Source organism: Clytia hemisphaerica, unplaced genomic scaffold, assembly GCF_902728285.1.
Source record: "Clytia hemisphaerica strain Z4C2 unplaced genomic scaffold, Clytia hemisphaerica genome assembly, whole genome shotgun sequence".
Lineage (NCBI taxonomy): Eukaryota > Metazoa > Cnidaria > Hydrozoa > Leptothecata > Clytiidae > Clytia > Clytia hemisphaerica.
Genome location: NW_027104060.1, coordinates 441,582 through 464,220, shown reverse-complemented (window position 1 = coordinate 464,220; position 22,639 = coordinate 441,582). Strand labels below are relative to the sequence as shown.

The following is a 22,639-nucleotide window of genomic DNA, read 5'->3' as shown; positions in this document are numbered from 1 at the left end:
TGATTTTTGCCTTGAAACAAAGACCTATTGTTTTATATTTCAGGGTATTTGGCAATACCTATAGAAAGTAGTCTTAATACCTTTTTATTCCATTCGAAAAAGACTGATTAAAGTGATCTTCAATACATATTGATGCTTAGGTCGGATTAGGATGGCTGTCTTTTCCTGCTGAATAGCTTACGTGCACCGTTATCACAGCAGGAGACTAATACAATACTATTAAGAACTATACATTTAAATGTTTAAGTGAATAATAGAACAGACCGTTATCAATTGCAATAGGAAAACCACAAAGTTTGATCTTTTAAATACAACAACGTTTGGTTATAAAAGTGAGGATTCTTTATGCCCCGGTCCAAAGAGTCAATAGCTTGGTCTCTCTGACATTTAATTTTTCAGTGTATTTCTTTTGTCTTGTACTGTTATCTTTAATGTTATCTACATTATAAAGGTACCGTTATGTTAAAACAAAAAGTGTATGTTATCACTAACGTTAGTAAAGAGGGTATTGAGAAATTTCTTAAACACGAAAAATGTTGTATAGAAAAAGATAGCGGAAAGGTAGAGGTAACTCTTGTCTCTCTCCCGCGCTTTTTTTTTGATTTTTATGTATTGATTAATGATTAATGTAATTACGAAGTTTTAATTAAAATGACGGATAAATGTAAGAACCAATCAGATTAGAGATAAGCAATCAAGTGACCGTTATATAGAGAGATTGGTCGAGATGACACGATCAGTATTTATCTGATGTCTGAACTGAGCACAACTAAAATTATACAAAATATATTCAAGAGCTTAAACAAGTCTTGGGTGATTGTGATTTTATGATTAAGATATTTTATTTGGAACACTTTTGTTGTGGAAAAAAGGTTTGTTGTGAATTATTTTGATTCTTGTTTATGGCGTACCGTACACGTATTTTCATCTTTTACGGATGCAGAAATTTAGAGATATTGCGACATTTATAGAAACAGTCGGATATGCATTCCGCTATAACTAGAATTTCTTGTCCTTTATGTCGCCTCATTAATTGTACCAACATCCTTATTTACGGAGGGTATGATATATTCCGCCGCGGATAAAGTAATTTTCCGTCGTTAAAAATCAGAGTAGTCCGTTACTTTTGTTTTTACGCATTAGGATGCGAAAAGTTGACATAGAGGATTGACATTAAGAATCGAATATTACGTTTTTTTATACAAGAACAAACTGTATAAGAACATGAGGCTTCGATTGCTAAAAAATATGAACAAGTTAAGAACATTTTAAGGCTTTGTGGACTCTAAATACACAAAATATACTCCAAAATGGCGAAAACAAGAACATGTTAAGAACATTTTCAGGCTTTAAACTCTGAAAGTAAAATCCATTCGAAGGCTTCAAAATTTTTACTATGTTCTTTAAAAAGAACATGTATTACGTCAATTGAAGCTAACGGGATTCATAAGGAAAAAGTTTGCTGATGTTTCTATTCTTTGGTTTTCTTGAATACTAATCGAATGTAATCAGAAGGAATTAGTTTAACGGTTCACCCATAAATAGATCTTTATGCTAACGAGCGAGAAATCTTTTTGATATATTAAAAAGTAGCGACTTTCAATCGCTCGTTATTTGCGAATAGCCAATCAGAGCGTGTATTTTATTCAACTAGCCAATCAGAATGCGTCTTTCTCATCTCACGGATGTGTAAAAAGTTACAAAAAAACCTTCGGAGGTATCCGGCCAAGAACAAAAGACAGGGCAATTAGTATCTATTAACTGTTTTCGCTGAACAATCAACATTGTCGAATATTTTTCTCTAACTATGACTATAGGGGTATATAAGAAAAATATCCATAGCTTTTTTTTTACTATTGATACAGTTATCTTCAAGGAAGATCTCTTATCCTTTGTTTAACACAGCATTTAAGTCTTGGCACTTATTATTGCAAGACTTTGATAAGCTTTTTTTTACTACGCGCTTATAAAGAGAGTATAACTATATAATATTTGTAAAGTAAGTGTATTTATTTTTATGCATTCGAATTTTCAAGGACTTTAAAATTTGAGGATCTGGACTGATTTCGACTGATTGATAAAATTTGACCAATATTTTTTTCTCGTTATTTTTGTAGAACGTTACAATTACGGAAGAACGACATGGACACATTGAAGATGATTTTGATTTTGACTTCATTAATGACGTCATACTCCAATGCCTTCCCAACAGTTATGGTGAGTTCTGATTGGTCGAATACAGTATTATTGAATCTCTTACTCTTCAAATGCGAATCTGCTGGTTTCAAACTTGAAAGTGTGGCTGTTTGTTTCCCAGCTGGTAACAACGTTGTTTCAACGTTCATCTAACCTTATATGGACGTTGTGAACATTAGACTAACGTTGGAACAACGTTGTTTGCCAGGTTGGTTATAGGGGTTGTAGGGTATCGAAGTAGTTTTGGCTGGGGTATTTTGTATGCTTTAGTCTTTTGAGTTTAATGGTCGATTCATTATAGCGTAACATTTTTTTAAATTTATTCTTATAGAGGAAGAACAAACCAAATTTTGCTGGAATTCCATCACTGGCTGTAGATATAATAGTAAGTTGAAAAACAACGAAATTGACATCTGATTAAAAATGTGATTATGTATTCATTAAATCTAATGAGTATAACGGCATTCCATTTCAACGACTAGCTTCCTTTTGTTTATAAACAGTTATGATTGGAATCTTAAAAAAACATATTCTGTGTCTCGTCATTCTATTGGTTAAAATCTAGGTGGAAAATATTGATTATAAAAAAGATTACAAGAACAGCCTTAACAATTTTCAAAGTTCTTTGCCCCCCCCTATTGGTTGAATTGTAGGGTCAAAGAAACATTATATGTACGGAACAGAGATTCTTTCGGCTAGGCCTTTCGGAATGTTTCGCGCTTAAGAAAAGATTATACAATTAGCATCTCCAAATATTCAAAAATCAAATTTTTTCCTAAATTGCTACATTTTCTTATTTCTTTAGGACGAAAGCCTTTGCATAGATGACGCTAGTTGTAAGACTGAAGGTTATAAGTGCAACAAAGCATTGCCCACTTGGCAATGTCAACAACCATGCAATAACAGACGTGACTGTCGTTATGGAATGACTTGTGATGTGGAACAAGGTTTTTGTGGTGCTCCGAAAACATTTGACGATATTTTGAATAAACAAGGTTGTCCGAAAATTCATAAACAACCATGCGCCACTAATACTGATTGTGCATGCGCAGATGCTGAGTATGTCTGTGAGAAGGAATTGTTCAGCACGAAGAAAGAGTGCGTCTCCAAGAAACCAATACATGAACAAAAGAAAAAACAAGAGGGAGAGACATGTCGTAAAAACTCAGACTGTGAAGAATTATTTTACGCATGCGTTGATGGTACCTGTCAAGTAGATTTCTCATCTTTTGGCGAAGATAGCAGCTTTATGGAAAACTTGTTTGGAAAGAATGCAGTCAAGAAAGAAAAACAGAAAAGTTGAGATTCTTCAATCGTTGGAAAACACATTCGAATGTTAAACGTAAGTCATTTATATTCTACACATACATTCAAAAGTGAAAATTGCATTGCTAAAAATGTCTAGATCCGACTTATAATAAGTTATATTAGGCTCTATAAGCAAGCAAGCGAGGGATTAAGGAGTATTAAATTGATATCTGCTGGATTCTCGCCACGAGCCTCATTGAAAAGAGATTAATTGGAAGCTAAATTTAGGTCAAATTTTAAGGTTAAGCCTAATCCGTGGATCTCTGAAACGAACGGAGGTACCAACACCAGCCAAAGGTTTCTTCTCGATTTCAAGATATCATTTCGTTTGGATCTATAAGGATTTAAGGGAACTATAGGGCAAATATGTGAGGTATTTTTGAGGTATTTTCAACACAAAAGCTCTCACTACAGGACATCTGTGTCAATGCAAATCTATATAAAATAAATCTGTGTCTTACGTAGAAAGTATAGAGTGCTCTTAGCTTGAAACACAGTTGGGGTACTAAAAAATCTGCAATATGTATAATCTATGTTGCTATCTCAAAAAAAAGGTATTGGGTTTGTTATTTAATCTTTAATATTTCTTTACTTTTTCTTAATCTTTACAGGAATTTCTCAGATGACTCATTAAGCATGGTACGATTGACATTTATGGATGATCAAGGAGGGACAACAAAAGAAGGACATCAAACCTTCTTAAACAAAACATTGACGAAAAAAAGAAATAAAAATCATTCATTACTGGAATCAAATTCCAGGTAAATTTTCATTTCTTTATTCTTAAAATTTTAATAATTCTTCCCTAAATCTAATTCATTAATAATACACCCCTGTCTCACAGCCCTGGTGACATTTCTTCCCACAGTGGGGATGAAAATTGGTATCGAAATCTCAATGCGAATAGAAAATCTATTGTTCTTAGGTCCAGTGGTTCTTAAACTCAATATTTGTATTGTTGTGAACCATAAAAGTTTTGCTTTAATCCTAAATTTTCATTATTTTCTCATTAGATTTGACGACACATGTCTTGACAAATTCGCAAACAGATTCTAAATGAACTGAAACTCGATAATGAAATTATGACATCAAATTACCGCAAATTCAAGGAAAAGCCACCCACTGACGTGATGAGTGGTGCTAATTTGGCGAATCAAATCAAAATTTAATGACATTTATTGAATGCGCAAAACAAAGAACAAAACAAATCGATTTCAATTTCATCCATTGTTGTCATGACAACACTGCAATCAAAATTATGATTGGTAAAGCACTTTTGAATTACGTCACTCATCGAAGTTGCCCATTTTTGGTGGTGTTAATTAGCTACAGAGTATCATATGTCGAGAGTTTGGAGTTTGATTTTAGCGAGCTACAGACCAAAAAATAGAACATTAGTATTTTTATATCATGATAATAAATGCAAGTCGTTTAAAGGTTTTATTTTTACACAAGTGTTCCCGTTTCATATCAGCCACATATTTCATATCAGGACAGTGTCTGCTTATTGTTCCATTATGCTGATAGAAGCAAAAAATGTTTTTCTTTTCTTCTTTTTGGCCAATCTTGCTCCATATTCGTGTCAATCCAATATGAAAAAGCTTGTGCATTAAAATTGACGAGTAAGCAAAAGATATCACTCTTATTTAAAAACAAAACCTTTAACTTGTTCATATTTAATTAATTTACAAGACAATTATTGAAACACTGAATATATTTTGATGAATTCAACGATTTACAGATGTGATTTAGTGCGAATTACACGACTTATTTTTCTTTCCATATTTTATAGTGTATATTTATTGAAAACAAAATTGATGAAAAAGGGAAATTTATAATAAAAGATATAAATATTGTGAGACTGTAAATATTATATTTTAAAAACTAAAAGATTTATTTATTTTCAAATTATAAAGTTTTAGTAAAAAGATATATATTGTGTACAAAAAAATGACTATGATGTACTATGATTTTTCATAAAAATAATTATATAAGAACAACGAGGCTCAAAAATGCCAAAAATAAGAACCGCTTAGGAATAATGCTAAGCCTGGAAGGCTGAAATTTTGGGCATATTAAGTGTCAAATTAAGAATAAAGGGTATCAACTTAGCTATTTTAAATTAGTCATATTGTGTTGAACGGTGAAAAAGAATGCGGCTATTATATTTTGATTTTTCCCTACTTTAGTCATGTTGAAACAAGAGCTAGAACGGACAAGGTTTCAAAGCCCAGGAGGGAGAACTCAAGGTAACCGATAGGCTTCTGCTCATCCTTTATTCTTGATCATATCACATTCCCACGACATCTTATAGTCACAAACGATTTGGAAGCGCTCCAACTTAGGTTGGAAGAGTAGAGTTTAAACGCTAAACTTAAACTTAGAACCTTACAATCTGAAGATCCAAAAGTCCAAGAATGGTCCAATAAGGCTCAGAATATAGCTTGGAAGTCTATAAACCTCTCCCAAATTGAAATATTCGACTAAATATTTAACAAATAGCCCAAAAGTGACTTTCTCGCTTGAACTTCAAATTTATAAAAACGAGGAGAAAACTATTTGACAAAGATTGTAAGGGATCGAGAATAAAACACAGGTTGCAAAATTAAAGTTTGAAGACAAATCACGCTTTTACTCGAAATTTTTATGTGCTTGTTACATGACATTTATTTCATTTTGGTTTGAATTTATTGACACTAATAAAGTTATCAGCTGTAAGTTGTAAATAGCAAGTAACATGGAAATAAAATCACATGAAATTTTTCGAGTAATCACATGTTTATGGCTACATTAATATAATTTTGCAACATGAGTGAATAAATAAAAGTTTCCCAATGCTATGCTCCGTAGCTTGACAAGAAAGTCAGAGTTCTGTATATGGAGAGTAGAACTTCTTAGAAAATGATTTGATTGGACCTTAATAATGAATTTCTCATATGTTTAATTAAGTCGTCTAGAGCAACGATTGAGTGTTGTTGTTTTTCAAAAGAGAAATGTCAGCTATTAATCATTTAACATTTATATTTTAAGAGGAAAAAGTTATATGTTAAATTTTGAATGAAGTTTGTCAAGAGTACTGTAGTGAGATACATGATAGTTTCGTAAGTCAATGTTAGATAAAGTATCTCTAAGATTTCTATTATAGTTCTGTTAATACTTTGACTATTCATGGTGTTATGGAGGTACTTTACATTTTTTGTTAAGATAGGGGAAAAACAGAATGTACAATAAAATGTTTTCGTCAATTTGAATTTTTTATAAATTGTAAAAAATTGTTCTCGGAGTAGTGTTCTTTTTGAAAGCTTTGATGTCTTTTCATATCTTACAGGGTTTTGGTTTTTGAAATACAGTCAACTCTCTCTACTTCAACGTCTCTGTTATTAGAATCTTTATGATATTTGAGTTATCATAATATATTGTTGGGATATTGGTTCCCTTAGTTGAAAGTGGTTTAACTTACCCCTTGTAATCAGCAGCGTAGACAGGGGTGAAGGAACATTTGCCTAGGAGAGCAGATTTAAATTACACAGTAATTATGTTTTTATTACACGAATAGGTGCTTTGTCGTAAAAATCTGCTCTCCTACGCAGATCGTTCTTCACCCCTTTTTACGGTACTAGTAATTTAAGTCTAACCCAAATTCGAAAAAGATCTTTGGTCTTTTAAAGATCAAACTAGAGAGAGGCTATTGAATATGAAATTCAAATTTCCTGGAGCATTGTTTTGGAATTTCGATGTTCTTCTTTCTAGATTTTTAAATTTTAAATAAAGCTGATTCCTTTGGATTAGTTCATGATGTCGGTTCAGATACACGAATTAGAAGTTCGAATCAAATATTTGAGAGCAGCCCTTTACAAGATTATGGTTCACTTGCTCAAATTCTGTGTTCGAAATCACAAAGATTGCATTACAAGGATGAATCCTGATATCGGATTGGCTGAAATCATCAATACACATTTGACTAGATTTCAGAGGAAGAAAGTGTTTCACGCAGAACCTGAATACAAGAAATGTTTTTATGATACTGCTGGGAATTTAAAAACATTGATAGCAATAGATGGTTTAGAATTGATGGTTGTTTATCATTTAATACATACTTCTTTCATATCTGATATCAACAAAAGAAAATGTTGTGGACGTTGCACTCACCCTTGTTTGACGTGTCCTGGTGTTTGCCAAGCGAAGGCAGATTGTCTTTTCGGCTCTTGTTCGTCATGCCGCAACTCTAATTGTGAATCTTCATCAATGCAACAATTCATCCATATAGTATCTTCACTTCGCCATGGCTATTCACATGCTGAGTTTCATTTTTACCGTCGATTCCAGTCTGGAAGAGATGTCTTTACTGATTTTCCACGATCAAAAACGTTTGAAGATATTTGGAAAATCGCAAATGAGAGCTCAACTAAATGTCTTGATGTTATGTTAAAGGTTGGCTTCTTGAATCAAAGTCAATTTGATGATTTGAAAATGGAGCTGAGAATAGCTTTACGTAAAGATATCAAATTCTTATTAGCTGTTGGTGAATCTAAAAGATGTAAGAAATTTTAGCTTAATTTAAACATACACGTTTTTTTATAAGAACTATAAAAAACTATATAAGAACAAAAAGCTTCGATTGCCAAAATGCTAAGAACATTTCAAGGCTTAGCAGACTCAAAAACACCCGGTTTTTTAGGAAAATGGGTAAAAATGGTCACAAAATGAAGAAAATAATAACATTTTGAAAACATATTTTGGCTTAAAACCCAAAAAGTTAAGAATACCCGAAGAATGTTCTTATAAGAAACAAAAATTCAAGAAGGTTTCGTGGACTTTAAAACACCCGATTTCTTCGAAAAATGGACAAAAATAATCCCAAAATGGTGAAAATAAGAAAGCTTAAGACTTTTTTATAGACTTAAAACTCAATAAATTAAGAACAAGAACGAAAACTTCAAGATATTTTGGATGTTCTTACAAAAAAACATGTATGTATTTGTTTTATTACAATGTAACTCTTTGTATGAGCAACAGATTTCTTGTTTCAAAATCTTCATTCAAACTGAAGATTCTTTGAATAAAACATGAAACTATCAGTATTGACAAAAAATATTCAACTACCATATCACGCTTCCGGTTTGGGTTGATTAAGCGCTCTATTGATGAAAAATCATTGCATCAAAAATTAATTATAATTGCCAAACTTTATTGACAACGAATAAATTGCTCCCATATCATACTTCGAACTGATTCGGTGAGGATTTGTAGTAATACATGTTTTTTCTTCCATAAGCATAATGTTTATAAGCATATGAAGGCTCAGTTTTTGGTACCTAAAGAATGGCTCTATTGTTTGAGAACAATAGAATGCTAAGCATAATGCGAGCCTGATAGGGACACACTTGCTTATAAAAACATGAATTGGGGGGGGGGGAGAGAATAAATTCGAAATGATAAATTGTCTCATCTTTTTTTATCCATAGATCACAACTTTGAAATAATAGCTGTCTTATTTGCACTTTTGGCTGTAATAATCTGGCAAATCTTTGTTCCTGGATCTTACTTCAGCTTGTTTAGGTGCAGACATGGACATTTGCACCCCATTCGCACCTCAAATTTTACAATGAATCCTTTAGCAGATCAATATGCAGTGAGTTAATTTGTTATTGTTTTTTTTGAACCAGAAATATTGAAATATTGAAACTTTAAAGAACATACAGGCCTTCTTATGATTTGAGCTCACCGAATATGAATATGTTTGCTATAAAAATTCATTTATATATTTAGAATGTCTTCGTGGAAGGCTTGGAATTCAACTTCGAAGATGCTTTGAAGAAAACAGTCCATCCAAACTACAAGCGACTGAACGAAGGTGAATATATAATATTTTTTTCATACGTGTCTCCAATTAGTCACAAATAAGCAAAGTCAAGAACTTTAGTCAACTACCTCTGATTCAACTTTCTACTATTCAAATATTTCTGTAATTCGAACTAAAAATATTTGTCCTCTAAGCTGGAAAGTGGTCTAGATTACTCACTGTAATTTGAATCTTTTTCTATTTCGAAAAAGATTTTTGATCCTCGAATTAGAGAGAGACAACTGTCCCAGCTGGCACACAACGTTGTTTCAACGTTTATTTCATGTTCATAACGTCCATATAACGTTAGATGGACGTTGAAACAACGTTTTGTGTCAGCTGAGGGTAGTTCAGTCGGTTTCATGTTACGTTTTTTGTGAATTGCCTTTCTTTAAGGATATCGTTATTTCGTTAATATCAAAAGATGTGCTTACGGAAGCATCAAAGAATATGTTACATTATTTGGGGAGCGAATCCAAAGAGGTCCTGATATGTTCGCCGTCGATGAGAATTGTCAGAAGGTTTTCTATTACAATGATGCAAAGGACAGCTGGACAATCTATAACAGTGCTAAAAATCTAACGTGTAGCTAGTTCAACTTGTAATGTTTAGTTCAATTTCTATATTTTATTAGCTATAAAAATGGTTGTACACTTGACTTTTGCTAATTCGAACTTCGGACGAGGAATCTTATTTATTCGAACAACAGCAAGATTCGAATTATAGAACGTATTCTATTTTTAACGGAGAATTTTATTTTTTGGAATTACAGAGAAAGTATTTAAGATTTAAGAGGGGTTCTTCTTGACGGGGACTGGAATCAAGTTCGAATTATAGAAAGATTCGAATAATAGAAGTTCGAAATAGCGAGAGTCGACTGTATATAATTATAAAGCCTTTGATTAGGTTTTAACACTTTTAGCAAAAACTGCTTTCGCACGAGTCAATCATCAGATGATAAGAATTTCAAAAATAATTCACTAAATGCTTACCTCTTTATTATATTGAATATTTTTATAAGCATTACAATTATAAGTATATCTACAATCAAGGTCATAATATTTGAGAAAAAAGGGAAATTCCCCAAAAAGTTATGAAACCACAATTGATTTGTAAGTGCTCTAAAGTAGGTTGGAAGGGTAGAGCTTTGTCTCTGAGTTTTAATGCTAGACTTAAGACCCCTCCCAAATTGACATATTAGATTAAATTAAAGAGATAACCAAAATCGACTTTCTGACCGGAACTTTAAATCTTGAAAAACATTATTAAAATAACTGAAATTCTCAATATATTTCAACCATGATTGTAGGTTCTGATATGGCAACACTTTAAGCATATGCTAAGCATTACCTTGAGTCTACGAAAACTGTATTTTCCTGAATTTGGCTGTTTTTGAATGAGATTTTATTACGGATTCTTGAAATTTCCTTGAATTCTGCTCAAGCATTTTCTAAGCCTTGTCAATCTATTGATCTATAAACATCTCCAGTTTTTATACTTTTCAATTCAATGCTTAAAAAAAATATGTCTCAGATCAATGACTCAATTTGACTTCAAATTTTCTTAGATCTTTGAGACTAAAGGAAGAAAATTTATCCTAAAAAAAGCTATACGTTTTTTTATAAGAACAAACTATATAAGAACCTAAGGATTCGATGGCCAAAAGGTTAAGAAAAAGTTAAGAACATTTTAAGGCTTTTGACACCCTCTAAAACAACCACCAACTTTCTCAGGAAGAAAATGCACAAAAATACTCACAAAATGGGGAAAATAAGAACATGTAACATTTTTAGGCCTCAAACTCAAAAAATCAAAAACATCCGAAGGCTTAAAAATTTTTTATGTTCTAATACGAAAATAGTGTATTGGGATTGGCTGTCAGGTATGAAATTTGCATTTCAAAAAAATTACATGGGGCGGGGCGGGACGGGTCTGGGTAAAAAGATATTTCAAAACTAAGATTATGTTATAAAAATTACTTTAAAAAACTAGCACTATGATGAATAATGAAGGAGAAAGAAAAAACAAACAGTAAAGCGAGACGGGGAAGGATAAAAACACTTTCGTTTTTGATCAAAGCCGCCATCTTTGTTTTTGTTTGCCTTCCTTAAAATTGGTGAGATTTCGCACGAAGCTATCATGAAAACGAAAGTGAAAGTCGCAGTCAAAAAATGTTCGTTTTGGAATTCCCCTTGCCACTTGCCACTCGGATCGGACAGGCACTCTGTCAGAATTTTCGCCTTATCTACGTCCTACCCTACCATCATTTCACTCATATGCTGTGGTAAGACCTTTATATAATGCCAATCATTCATGGAAGTTTTAAATTCTAGTTATATATTTTTGCATTGGTTTTCATGTCGTGTCCATGTCGTGTGCCGTTAGATCTGTTGTTAAAATTTCATAAGTTTTATTTATTTTTTAGCTCTAGGCTGATGCTATGGGTTTAGTTCCCAGGCAAAAATTAGGTCCCCCCTGAGTTTTAACCTTTTGAGCCCGAATGCCGTACATATAAGTCCTTGAGACGTCCCGAATGCCGTACATCTACGCATTTGATAGGCATGTCTTTTTCGCGCAATATCTTTGATTGGCTTGCTTTCTGATCGTTGAAAAAAGAAGAAAAAGAAAGTAGAGAGTCTAAGAAAGTCTATAAAAAACAGCATGGCGGAAAGGTTAAGTCCCCCTAAAGATTTATGAATTTTTTGTTAGCTCCACTCAAAAAATTGATCCAGTAAAAAAGGGTTTTTTAATGGATGTAAATAGACGATATCGGATTCAGATAAATGCAATGCATTCTGGTTTCTAGGGACTCTCAAAGGAATTATAATAGATCAATTATAATAGATTATAATTCCTTTGAGAGTCCCTAGAAACCAGAATGCATTGCATTTATCTAAATCCGATATCGTCTATTGGGCTATTCCAAAAAAAATTGTACAGGGGTACGGTATTGACAAACTTTTTTCGCTAACCCCCCTGGAAATCTTTGATAACAAACTATCCCCTGGAAATTAGGAGTCGACACAGGTCGACACCCCTGGAAAGTGAAATTTTGTGAAAAAGGGCCTGGAAAGCGACTATTGATGCCAGTTTAGGAGGGGAGAACCCCCTGGAAACACCTTGAAACCTTTAATAATCCCCTTGGAAAATCTGAAAATGACCAAAAACCCCTTGGAAAATCAAGGCTCAGACCCCCCTGGAAAAGTTCGTCAATACCCCTGTATGGCCTGTAACTGTATGGTTTAAAAATGGAATAGCCCACTGCGTTCAGTTCTAAGTTACTGTAAAGATGAAATATTTTGGACACTTTCTATAAAAGTATTGCGCGGCAGGCAATAAATTTTTCAGATTCTTGAGCTTCAATTTGAGTAATTGAAGCCAACTATTAAGCTGAATTATTTTAACCCTCACGTTTTAAGTGACAAGATTTTAGCTCCCCCAAGTACTCTTAGGTTCCAAATAAACGGGGGGGGGGTTCGAATAAACGGGGGGGGGGGGGGGGTTGGAAAATTTTCTAGATTTTTAATAAACGGGGGGGACCTAATTGCCGGGGGGTTGGAAATTGTACTTCTGAAACCCAAAAATAAGGTAAAGATAGGCTAAAATCAGGCTATTTAGAGCAAAATAAGGGGCCTTCTCTTTGACAGCTGAACATATTCTTAGAGATTAATAAACGGGGGGGGGGTCCTAATAAGGTCCGGGGGGTTGGAAAATTTTCGAAAAATTAACAAGCGGGGGGGCCTGTTTATTTGGAACCTAAGAGTACATAGGTCCCCCCAAAAAAGCTGGTGTGCTTCCAGCCCCCTCCTTTTTTGGGAAAAATTTAGGGTGTTACCCCCCCCACGGAAAGCGTTCTCTAATTATCCATTCGGCTATCAGTGAAAGCTATCGTGACATGTTATGACAGAAAGTATGATTGATAAACTTAGTGGAGTTATCAAAACAAATTTGTTGTCAAAGAGATTTAACAGTAAGTGAAAATACAGGCCAGATATCAACAAGTCCCATGTTGCTTCTACGCTACAACGATGTAAGCCACGACCCACGGCATGGCCCGGACATGTTCGGGCCTGTTCGGACCATGCTCGGGCCACAAAAAAGTATTATTGAATCGGTCCGAACATTTTGTTCGGACCATGTTCGGGCCATGTATTTACAATTGATACGGATTTTATTTACCTTTCCTGGTTTATCATCATCCATTTTTAAATATTTTCATTAGACAAATTCAAAGTTCCAAATACCAGTTTGATTCACAAAGTTGTATATATAACAGTACAAAAAACAATCCAGAAAAATTCTGCTTCGAATAGGAGAAGACCACCAGAAAAGGGAACGGGATAAAGAATAAAAAGAAGACCATATTATGTAAGATTCAAATCATTCTTTTTAATAATTTTCCTAACTTAATTGGAAAATAGATGATTAACTTTTATATTTGAACAATATACATTTGAATAAAGATGAAGATTTTTAAATTTGTTTGCTAAAATAAGGAATTTAAAATACAAATATTGGGTCCTGAAATTACACGCGCGATTGTAGCAAGTTTTCGAAAATCTGGCCATTTTTAAAAAGTATTAATCAAGAGGCCCGAACATGTTCAGGCCATGCCTTGGGTCGTTGTAAGCCTAGATGTAAGCCTAAGCCAATCGGAAATGATTGATCGAATCAATCAAACCCGATCGAACTCAATCAAAGTGATCGATGGGACAATCGACCCCAATCGTAATTTTACATTTTTTCCGACTTTGATTGATTTCGATTGTCCGATCGATCACTTCAATTGGGTTCGATCTATCATTTCGATTGAGTTTGATTGATTCAATTGACATCCCCTGATCAAAAGTAGATTAGCGACCGATTAGGATAATTTTTTATTAAATCTCGATTAGGCAAAGGGAAGTTAGGTATTAGTTTTTACCGTTACAATAAATTCAAAATTTGATGCGGCAAAATTTCGTTATTCATTATTTTACCATAAACTCTCCCACGTGAACGATCGAATGTAAACAGCAGTAGAACGTCTTCATTTTGTACCGGTGCGTGCTTGTTGTATCCTTTTTTTCACTTTGGGAGCGCGAGTGGCGATGATACAAAGTGTGTGGATGAAGTCAGTTGCGTGAAGGCTTCGGGAGACAATGCGTATGCTGAGACGATAGCATCACAACTTCATGCTGTTCAGAGCCATTGGTAAGTCATGTATTGATGTTTTTCATAATTGGACTGAAAAAAAATAGAAATAATGAAATTTTTTAAGCAGTAGCTCAAACACATGCGGTCGGGTAACTGTAAACTAATACCTAACTTTCCTTCGCCTTAGTGCCGGTAAGCACAAGACTACTCTTGGTTGTTCAAAAAAATTTAAGCTTAAATCTGGATAAAATTCCGATTAAATCAGCCAAATTTTAATCCTGCTCTGACCCAGGATTAGCGAGGATTAAGAAGCTTTTTTCTACAAAAAAGGTGAAGTTGCTGCATTGAAGCGATATATTCAAACAAAGAAAGCTTTTCGAATGTTTTGGAAACGTTCAAAATGTGATGTCAGGATTAAGATCTTTGATAAAACACAGGCAAAAAGTCTGCCACGATTAGTTAATCTTACGTTCGAACAACGGAAACTAATCGTCAGGATTAACTAATCAAAATTTTAATCGCGATTAGCGGTAATCGGGATTTAAGAGCCAGTTTTTTTAAGAATGGGTCAGTTCCAATAGTTTGAAACTTAGATTTTTTTCATTTTTGGATAAATTTTTTAAGTACAATGAACTGAGTAAAATCCCAAAATATTTTGGTCTGAAAATCCATAATGGCGGATTTTTGCCAATTTGAAGTTTTTGACATTTTTGGGCATTGCACTTAAAAAGTTTTTGATATAGAACCATAAAAGTACCAACTTTAGCCCAATTTTCCGAGAAATCCCAACATTGTCTGACCTCCAACTCTTCTGTTCTGGTCTTTTAGGATCAAAAGAGAAACATATGTGATCTACCATTAATTTTTAATCTTGATTTAAAAATTTTCTTAACAATGCTCAAAAAATGACTAAAATTTGGGATATTTTGGCCCATTGGCAAACTTCAAAGGGGTAGGTCACTGACTTTGTTATAATATAAGGGCTATGATAAATCTTTTATAAAAAAACAATGAAACTAGGTGAAAAAAGTTGTTGAAACTGCTTTTTTTGGGCAAAAAAGGCTTTTTATCATTTTTTTACTAGAGCTGAGGTCATTCTATTGCAGTCAGTAATTGGCAGTTAAAAGTAAATTTTATCTGAAAATCATGATTGCTCATTACATTCCAGAAAGGTTTCAAGGAAAATCAAATATGGTACTCTTTGAAAGCTTATAGAGGCTGAAATTTCACTCAAAGGCGGCTTCTAACTCCCCTGACCCTCTTAGTTTTGTAAAATTGATTTAAAAGTACATTTTTGGCTGAAATTTTTGCCCAAAATGAGTACCAATTGATACTTGATTCTTGATTTTGCGAAAGCATCCTATAGATAGTGCAAGAATTTATCAGAAGTTGGAACCTTTTCCTTAGGGCTAGCTCAAAGCCTGTCTTAACTCTAAAATCCTAAAAATCTTCACAATGATGCTCAAAACAAGAATTTTTGAACATGAATTGAGCCCCCTAAGACAATGAAATCTTGGTTTTTGGAAAGTATCATGGGGATAGTAGAGTTAAGACAGGCTTTGAGCTAGCCCTAAGGAAAAGGTTCCAACTTCTGATAAATTCTTGCACTATCTATAGGATGCTTTCGCAAAGTCAAGAACCAAGTATCAATTGGTACTCTAAAGCTAAATCTAATTGATTTTTGAACAACTGGGCCCAAAACAGAATACTTACTTTTAGGGGTCAATCACAAATCAATTTTAGGTTAGAAAGACGTCTTCAAATTAGTTTTCAGGGTTGGCTTGGTTAAAATCTTTTCATCTATGACTAAAAATTCAGGTAATTTCTCAAAGCATGTTTAATGTTAAAAATTTAGTTCAAAAGCGTTGGCTCGTGTTTTTATAAATCCCATCTGTTTTGCAGCGCATTCTTTTGCCTGCTAGTCAAGTAAAAGATAATTGATGCTTTTGCATTAATCTTTGATACACATCTCGGCGAAATGCTACAATCATTGCCATAAAATTTGTCACAAAAGGGAAATTCCCTCAAAACTTTGCATTTACAAGTGATTTAAAGTACAGTTGGAAAGTTAGAGTTTTCCTGGTGAAGAAAAATTTGCCTCAGTGCTAGCGAAGTTAAAGAATACAAAAGAGCCTGGATGGGTAATCTCAGGCCTTGAAAAGTATATTTTTTCCAAAATTTTATAGCTGTTAAGAAGTTGAGAAAAGGGGCTTAATTGCTATGGTGGGATTAGACATGGTATGAAAACATTACACAAGGATATGGTTGTATATAGCTCTTTTTTTGTGAAGCTTTGAAATAAGAGCAAAATAAAAGTTAAACTTGGTAGGAACTTTTTTGGTGCATTCCGGCCAAATCTGCCAAATTTTATTCCTGCCAAAATTTCTTCCTTTAAAATAAGGTACGATTTTACGCCTAAGTCTCTTTTTGAACATGTCTGATGAATAATGTTTAGTGGCTCTTATTTTTAATTTGTTTTTTAAAGGAAACATTAAAAATGATTTACGATGGCTTCAAATGACACATTGCATCTTCATCATCAACAACTTTTTGTGGTAATCTCTGTAGGGCAGTATGCACTTCACAAACTTCTTGCACATTTCGCCTTATTAGCTGAGCCAGCAGAAACAGATGGTGGTATTGCTTTAAGTAAAATTTTTACAAGACAAAAGGATAAAGTTAAAAACTTTTCTAATATCACCAACAACCCTGGAGTTATCAAGTTGGTTTATCAAGATAAAAGAAATGATTTATTTCAGCCATCAATTGAAATTTCATCACTGGACATAAATCTTCTCATTGAAATTCTTCGGGAAATAGAAGATTTTCCTACATGTGATACAAAGTTTTTAGCCAGGTGGAGTTGCAAAAATTCTGCCAACCATCTGAATAAATGTTGCTCTGACTGTGATCACAAATGTCCCAATTGTGGAAAAGAAAAGTGTAAGAAAGGATGCTGTGTCAACGACGATGGGATATGTGGGAAACATAAATGCAAACACTGTATTGAAAATAATTTTGAATGTAAAAGTAATAAAAATATATGCTGTAAAAATTGTAAACTTTGTTTACATTGTCTAATGAGAGGAGCAAGATTGAGTTCTTGGCAAAGTCTTCTTGAGAAGCTCGTCAACGGATCCATAAAAAACATCTGTCAAATGCAAATTTTGCGGTTGGCACTATCCATTATATCAATCTTTCGTAACATCACTATGCATTTGACGCCACTTGAGTGCGAGAAAATGGATAGAGGAACATTTAATGACCCAAAAGCACCAATATATTGCATTTCTTGGCTAGCTATTAGAGATACAATCTGGTTTTCTGTAAAGTTTTTGTTGAATTATTTATCAACTGCATCAATTCTCACCAGTCTTGAAAGGGAAGCAAAACTTGAAACTTTAGATCTTGTGTGCACTGCTGCAACTATAAATAGCCTGTTAATCTATGATAACCGAATACAGAATATTATGCAACTAGAATCATTCTCAAATACTGAAAATAAGCTAACGCAAATATTCCAGAAGATTGAAGCTACACAAGCTCTTCTTTGTAATGGGAACTTGAAAGTCGATGTGCATTTCCAATTCAAGAAAAAAATCCGCTTTCATTTGGAATGCCCAGAGGCTGACAATATTGAAAGAGTTTTTAAAAATTTGCTTAAAAGATACTTTTCTAAGTTTCGAACAATAACAGAAGAAACGTTTGAAGTTTCTATGCTACGATTCAATAAATTGAAGCAGAAAAGTACCAAAACAAAAAATGTTCCACTAAAGATTGAAATAACATCATCTGAAATTGATTTCAAGAAATTTAAAAACCGTAAATCAGAGGAATCAAAAGCTTTATGGAGAGAATTGAAAGAGTGTGTCAAGAAGGAATTACCCATAGCTGAAGTTGAGCTTTGGGGCTGGGAGCAAGGTTCTCTCTTAATTTTCCTCTCTCTTTGGAGAACAGACGAAAATCTTTGGTCTGAAAAAGACATCCCTACAATTGACAGCTTTCTTCTAAACCTTCCATCAATGGTTGAAGATTTTTTACCCTTGTGTGAATGTCAATGCAAGCGAATTGGTGATGGTGTAGAAATGAATGAGAAAAATGAACTGTCTTCAATGGCTGGTATTGCTGTTCAATTTTCTATTACAACGACTGTGGAGGACACATTTTATGAAGACTTCGAACCAGCTACTTTCAATGAAATGGTGTTAGTTGAACGTAAGTTTAGTATATAAATGTATTTTACACAAATTAGCATAGTTTTTATTACAAATTAGTGACAAGCTTATGGATATTCATTATAAAACAATAAGAAAATTATTATTGGCAATATTGGTTGATTTCATCAAGCTCTATTTTTTTGGCTATTCACAGGGTAATACTTTTAGCACGTCAAAAAAGTGCAAAAATAAAAGACTTTTTTTGGGCACTAAAGGCTGCGCTAAAATTAAAAGATACAAAAATTTTATGATTAAAATATTGAAGTAGAATCAACTCGTTATCTGTCTTGAGGGTAAAGTATTTGCACAAAAAATGTTCAAAAAACATAATGAGAATTAAAGTGTGTGCAAATCACTATTTTTTGTACAAAAAAGTTTAGGGAACGGAAATTGAAGGTTTCCTCTATGCTCTTTAAAATATAATCGATTGCCAATAAATTCTTTAGTGTTTCATATTTTTTTTCATTGAATTCTTCCTTTTTTTAGTTGGTTATTCAACACCTGAAGAATGCGAAGAAAGTTTACAATTCAACAAAAGTACTGAAGATTGGATATGGGTAGAAAACCCACAAGACAATGTTATGGAATTTTCTAGAGGAGAAATGCACTCTCAAAGTGGTATATTTATTATACTTTTTATTTTAAAAGTTTTGGCTAGCCTGTCTTGTACTCTATTCATTGGAACAATGTCAAACTACGACAATCTTGAAAGTTCTACTGTATATTAATCATCGAAAAATTTTAATGCACAGGAGTACAGCATGCTATTCATGATATGCACCACTGGAGAGTCTTCTGAGAACTTTTAAAATTATCCATCCAATACGTCACTTAACAATAGAAAAAGTGACGTATTGGGTGGAACAAAAACAGAAAAGTTGCATAATTTCGTGAGGTCATTGTAGTGGTGCATATCATGAACAGGCAAACAAATTGAATTTTCTAAACACTGTTTTTTCAAAAAAGTTCATACAGACACGACTGATTATCCATACTCAACTGACTATCGAGACTCAACATATTCTGGCTACGATACAGACTCTGAAGTTTTGTCCCCGACTGTTACACCACCAACCTCATTGGGAAGAGGCTTTAAAGGACAAGTGAGGAGCCCCATCCTATCTCCAGGTATAGTATTCTTTTCTTATAATGGATCTTCCCATTGTTAGGTTTTTTTAGATAGAAAACCTTTGTATAATTCAAAAATTAAAATAATAATCAATAATAATAATAGTTAACAACAATTAATACCAAATCAAATGTAGAAACAGGAAATTTATTTAAATCATTTATATTGTTATTATTTTTTATTACCCGAGTGAGAGGGCCATAGTCGATATAAACAAAATGACGCTATCGATTCTCACAAATTGTTCTGATCAAAGTGACGTCATAGGAATTTATATTCCACGTTATAGACCGGGAAATGAGGGACAATATTTTTTGACATCGGTCAATATTTTATGGTATTGTCGTCATAAATAGTTAGTGTAAGGTTTATCATTTCCAAACCTTTGACAATTTCAGAACAATTAAAGAAAGACATCAGTGATGTTACACGCTCAAAAGTTTATGATGCAAATTCAGATTCTGATGTTTTCTTCTCCACTTGGAAGAAAGGAAGACAAAGAACGGGTAAGCTTTCCAGTCTCAGCCCAGAGAGGAAAGATTTCCCTGATTAATTTAAATCCGGATTCTTTTGAATTTTGAATGAATCTTCTTAAAGTCTGTTCACGATAAGTGTGCACTCTTTTTTCTTTTACCTATAACTTTTGAAGGAATTCTTCAATCTTCATAAATTTGGTATCGTTGGAGAGATATTTGTGAGTGGAACAATTTGAAATTAAAAGTCTTTAAAAAAATTCTAAAAATGAAGATGAAAATGAAGAAGAAAAAAATGAAGATCTTGTAGAAAAGTGCTATAACTTTCATTTTCACTGGAGAGATTCTTTGATCTTAGGAGGTCATCACTGTGAAGAAATTTCACTGAAATATTTATTCAATATAAAGTTATGATACAAAGTTAATAAGCGATTGACCCCGAAAAACAGCAGAAAACAGGGTTTTTAGACGTCAATCTGCTTACAACTTTGTTTGATATCTTTTGACTCAATTATTATTTTTTAGAAATTTTTTCACAGTGATGACGTTCGATGATCAAGGATTCACTTAAGTGAAAATGATGGTTATAGCACCTTTCTACAAGATCTTCATTTTTTTCTTCTTCATTTTCATCTACATTTTTAGAATTTTTTAAAAGACTGTTTGATTTTAAATTGTTCCACTCACAAATATCTCTCCAACGATACTAAATTTATGAAGATTGAAGAATTCCTTCAAAAGTTATAGGTAAAAGAAAAAATAGTGCACACTTATCGTGAATAGACTTTAATTTGGGAACTTTACGGTGTTGGAATCATTCTAAATTAGAAGACAAATTCCAAATTATTCCCTAAAGAAATTTAGGATTCAAATTGACAATGAATCCTGAATTCAAAATAATATTGGCAATTTTGGGTATTTTAACGAATTTCAGAATTGCAGTTTCAGTATTTTCACTTTGTTTCATTGGAATTTTCAATTTGGAAGGGGTTAATTGGCTTCCAGGCTATAGTTCTCATCCCTATTGAAACATTTTTCAGCTTTTAGATCCTGGGATTCTAAGTCTGCTAACATTTTTGAGGCTGATGCTGAGCAAATGAAATTATTTTTCCACACAATCTGTTGTAATTATGTTTCATCCAGATTATTTATTATTGTTATAATTTATTCAATTTTTAATATTTTGATTTTTCAGGTAAATGTCTAACAGACACAACTGATTATCCAAACACAACAGATTCTGGTTCAAACTCAGATTCTCAAATTTGGTTCCAAACTGTTCCATTGTCATCAAGTTCTCCAAAAAAGACAAAAAGAAGAGTTGGTACGTTGAGCGGAATACCACAGATATCATGATTAGCTGCTAGTTATTGCTTTACGAACCAGCTGTTTTAAGAGTTGGGCAAGGTCCACTAGTTTTTTTTTCTTTTTTGGATATGTTTTTTAAAGTACAACGAACTGAGTGAAATCTCAAAATATTTTGGTCTGAAAATCCTTAACAGCGGATCAATTTGTTTCATTTTCATTTTTTTCTCCATTTTTTAGCGAAATATCATACAGGCAGTACTGGTGATTCAACAAATTCTGGCTCTGATACAGATTCTGAGCTGTTGTTCTCAGCTGTCCAACAATTACCAGCTCCTTCATTGAATCCAAGACCAGTTCCTTCATTGAATCCACGACCAGTCATAAAGAAATATCACGTTAGAAGAATCTCAAAACATGCAGCTATACAAACAAGAAAAGCACGAAGCCCAAGAAAAAAGCCTAACAGAGAACAACATTACAAATTGGCGGAGAAATTTAAGAGATTGAGTCCATATGTCTTTTAGTCCATATCCATATTTTTTAATGCTTTTTCGTCGATTGGGCTTTTGTGAATAAATTAAGTTTACAAGATTGTACCTTTAAAAACTCTGTTTTACTTACTATGTATCAATTGCCATCACTACGTAACGTCAAATTTTCCAAATCGCTTTTTGATTTCAAATGCAAATGGACAGTACACACCCCCAACTGAGAAAAAAATAACAATCTCGTGTTATTTGGGTGGATTAAAAAATAGAGTGGTGTGGTTCGTGGTGCTACCTACCGGTACAGGACCAAAAAATCATATATGATGCCAGTGGTACTTAATGGGTTCAGTTAATAATGTTTATTGATTGATATTTGATATCTGCTTTTATATGCCATTAATTAATAAATTGTATAGATTGATAGAACTTTTTTTAAATTTGATTACGTATAAGTAATTTTAGGTATGTAGTAATTATTTTATCAGTGTAATTTATATAATTTTTATTATGCATAATAGAACATTTTTTTAGCTCATATAAAA

General features: G+C 33.1%; 3 protein-coding genes across 4 annotated transcripts; all 3 read left to right on the top strand.

The window, feature by feature from the left end:
* Window positions 1-740: 740 nt before the first annotated feature.
* On the top strand, window positions 741-4,214 carry LOC136812407 (uncharacterized). 2 transcript variants are annotated; one of them, XM_067068900.1, is made up of 5 exons: window positions 741-872; window positions 2,118-2,217; window positions 2,528-2,581; window positions 3,002-3,538; window positions 4,116-4,214. In XM_067068900.1, the coding sequence occupies exons 2-4, from the start codon at window positions 2,143-2,145 to the stop codon at window positions 3,497-3,499; spliced, it is 627 nt and encodes a 208-aa protein (XP_066925001.1). In that variant the 5' UTR covers window positions 741-872; window positions 2,118-2,142; the 3' UTR covers window positions 3,500-3,538; window positions 4,116-4,214. The 2 variants fall into 2 exon arrangements, with proteins under 2 accessions (XP_066925001.1, XP_066925003.1); XM_067068902.1 differs by lacking the exon at window positions 741-872 and adding an exon at window positions 1,856-1,999.
* Window positions 4,215-7,299: 3,085 nt separating this feature from the next.
* On the top strand, window positions 7,300-9,981 carry LOC136812408 (uncharacterized). Its single transcript, XM_067068903.1, has 4 exons — window positions 7,300-8,041; window positions 8,970-9,136; window positions 9,274-9,358; window positions 9,743-9,981. The coding sequence occupies exons 1-4, from the start codon at window positions 7,300-7,302 to the stop codon at window positions 9,937-9,939; spliced, it is 1,191 nt and encodes a 396-aa protein (XP_066925004.1). The 3' UTR covers window positions 9,940-9,981.
* Window positions 9,982-17,780: 7,799 nt separating this feature from the next.
* On the top strand, window positions 17,781-22,408 carry LOC136812406 (uncharacterized). The gene is made up of 6 exons (XM_067068899.1): window positions 17,781-18,697; window positions 19,186-19,317; window positions 19,666-19,827; window positions 20,227-20,334; window positions 21,497-21,625; window positions 21,847-22,408. Exons 1-6 carry the CDS (start codon window positions 17,953-17,955, stop codon window positions 22,131-22,133), a joined length of 1,563 nt encoding a protein of 520 aa, XP_066925000.1. The 5' UTR covers window positions 17,781-17,952; the 3' UTR covers window positions 22,134-22,408.
* Window positions 22,409-22,639: the final 231 nt, after the last annotated feature.

Coding starts and splice junctions, on each gene's coding strand:
- LOC136812407 (XM_067068900.1), top strand. CDS start 2,143: ATGGACACATTGAAGATGATTTTGATTTTGACTTCATTAATGACGTCA. Junction 2,218..2,527: donor ATGCCTTCCCAACAGTTATG/GTGAGTTCTGAT, acceptor TTATTCTTATAG/AGGAAGAACAAACCAAATTT. Junction 2,582..3,001: donor CACTGGCTGTAGATATAATA/GTAAGTTGAAAA, acceptor TTATTTCTTTAG/GACGAAAGCCTTTGCATAGA.
- LOC136812406 (XM_067068899.1), top strand. CDS start 17,953: ATGCAACTAGAATCATTCTCAAATACTGAAAATAAGCTAACGCAAATA. Junction 19,828..20,226: donor GAGCCCCATCCTATCTCCAG/GTATAGTATTCT, acceptor TGACAATTTCAG/AACAATTAAAGAAAGACATC. Junction 20,335..21,496: donor GAAAGGAAGACAAAGAACGG/GTAAGCTTTCCA, acceptor TTGATTTTTCAG/GTAAATGTCTAACAGACACA.
- LOC136812408 (XM_067068903.1), top strand. CDS start 7,300: ATGTCGGTTCAGATACACGAATTAGAAGTTCGAATCAAATATTTGAGA. Junction 8,042..8,969: donor TGTTGGTGAATCTAAAAGAT/GTAAGAAATTTT, acceptor TTTTATCCATAG/ATCACAACTTTGAAATAATA. Junction 9,137..9,273: donor CTTTAGCAGATCAATATGCA/GTGAGTTAATTT, acceptor TTATATATTTAG/AATGTCTTCGTGGAAGGCTT.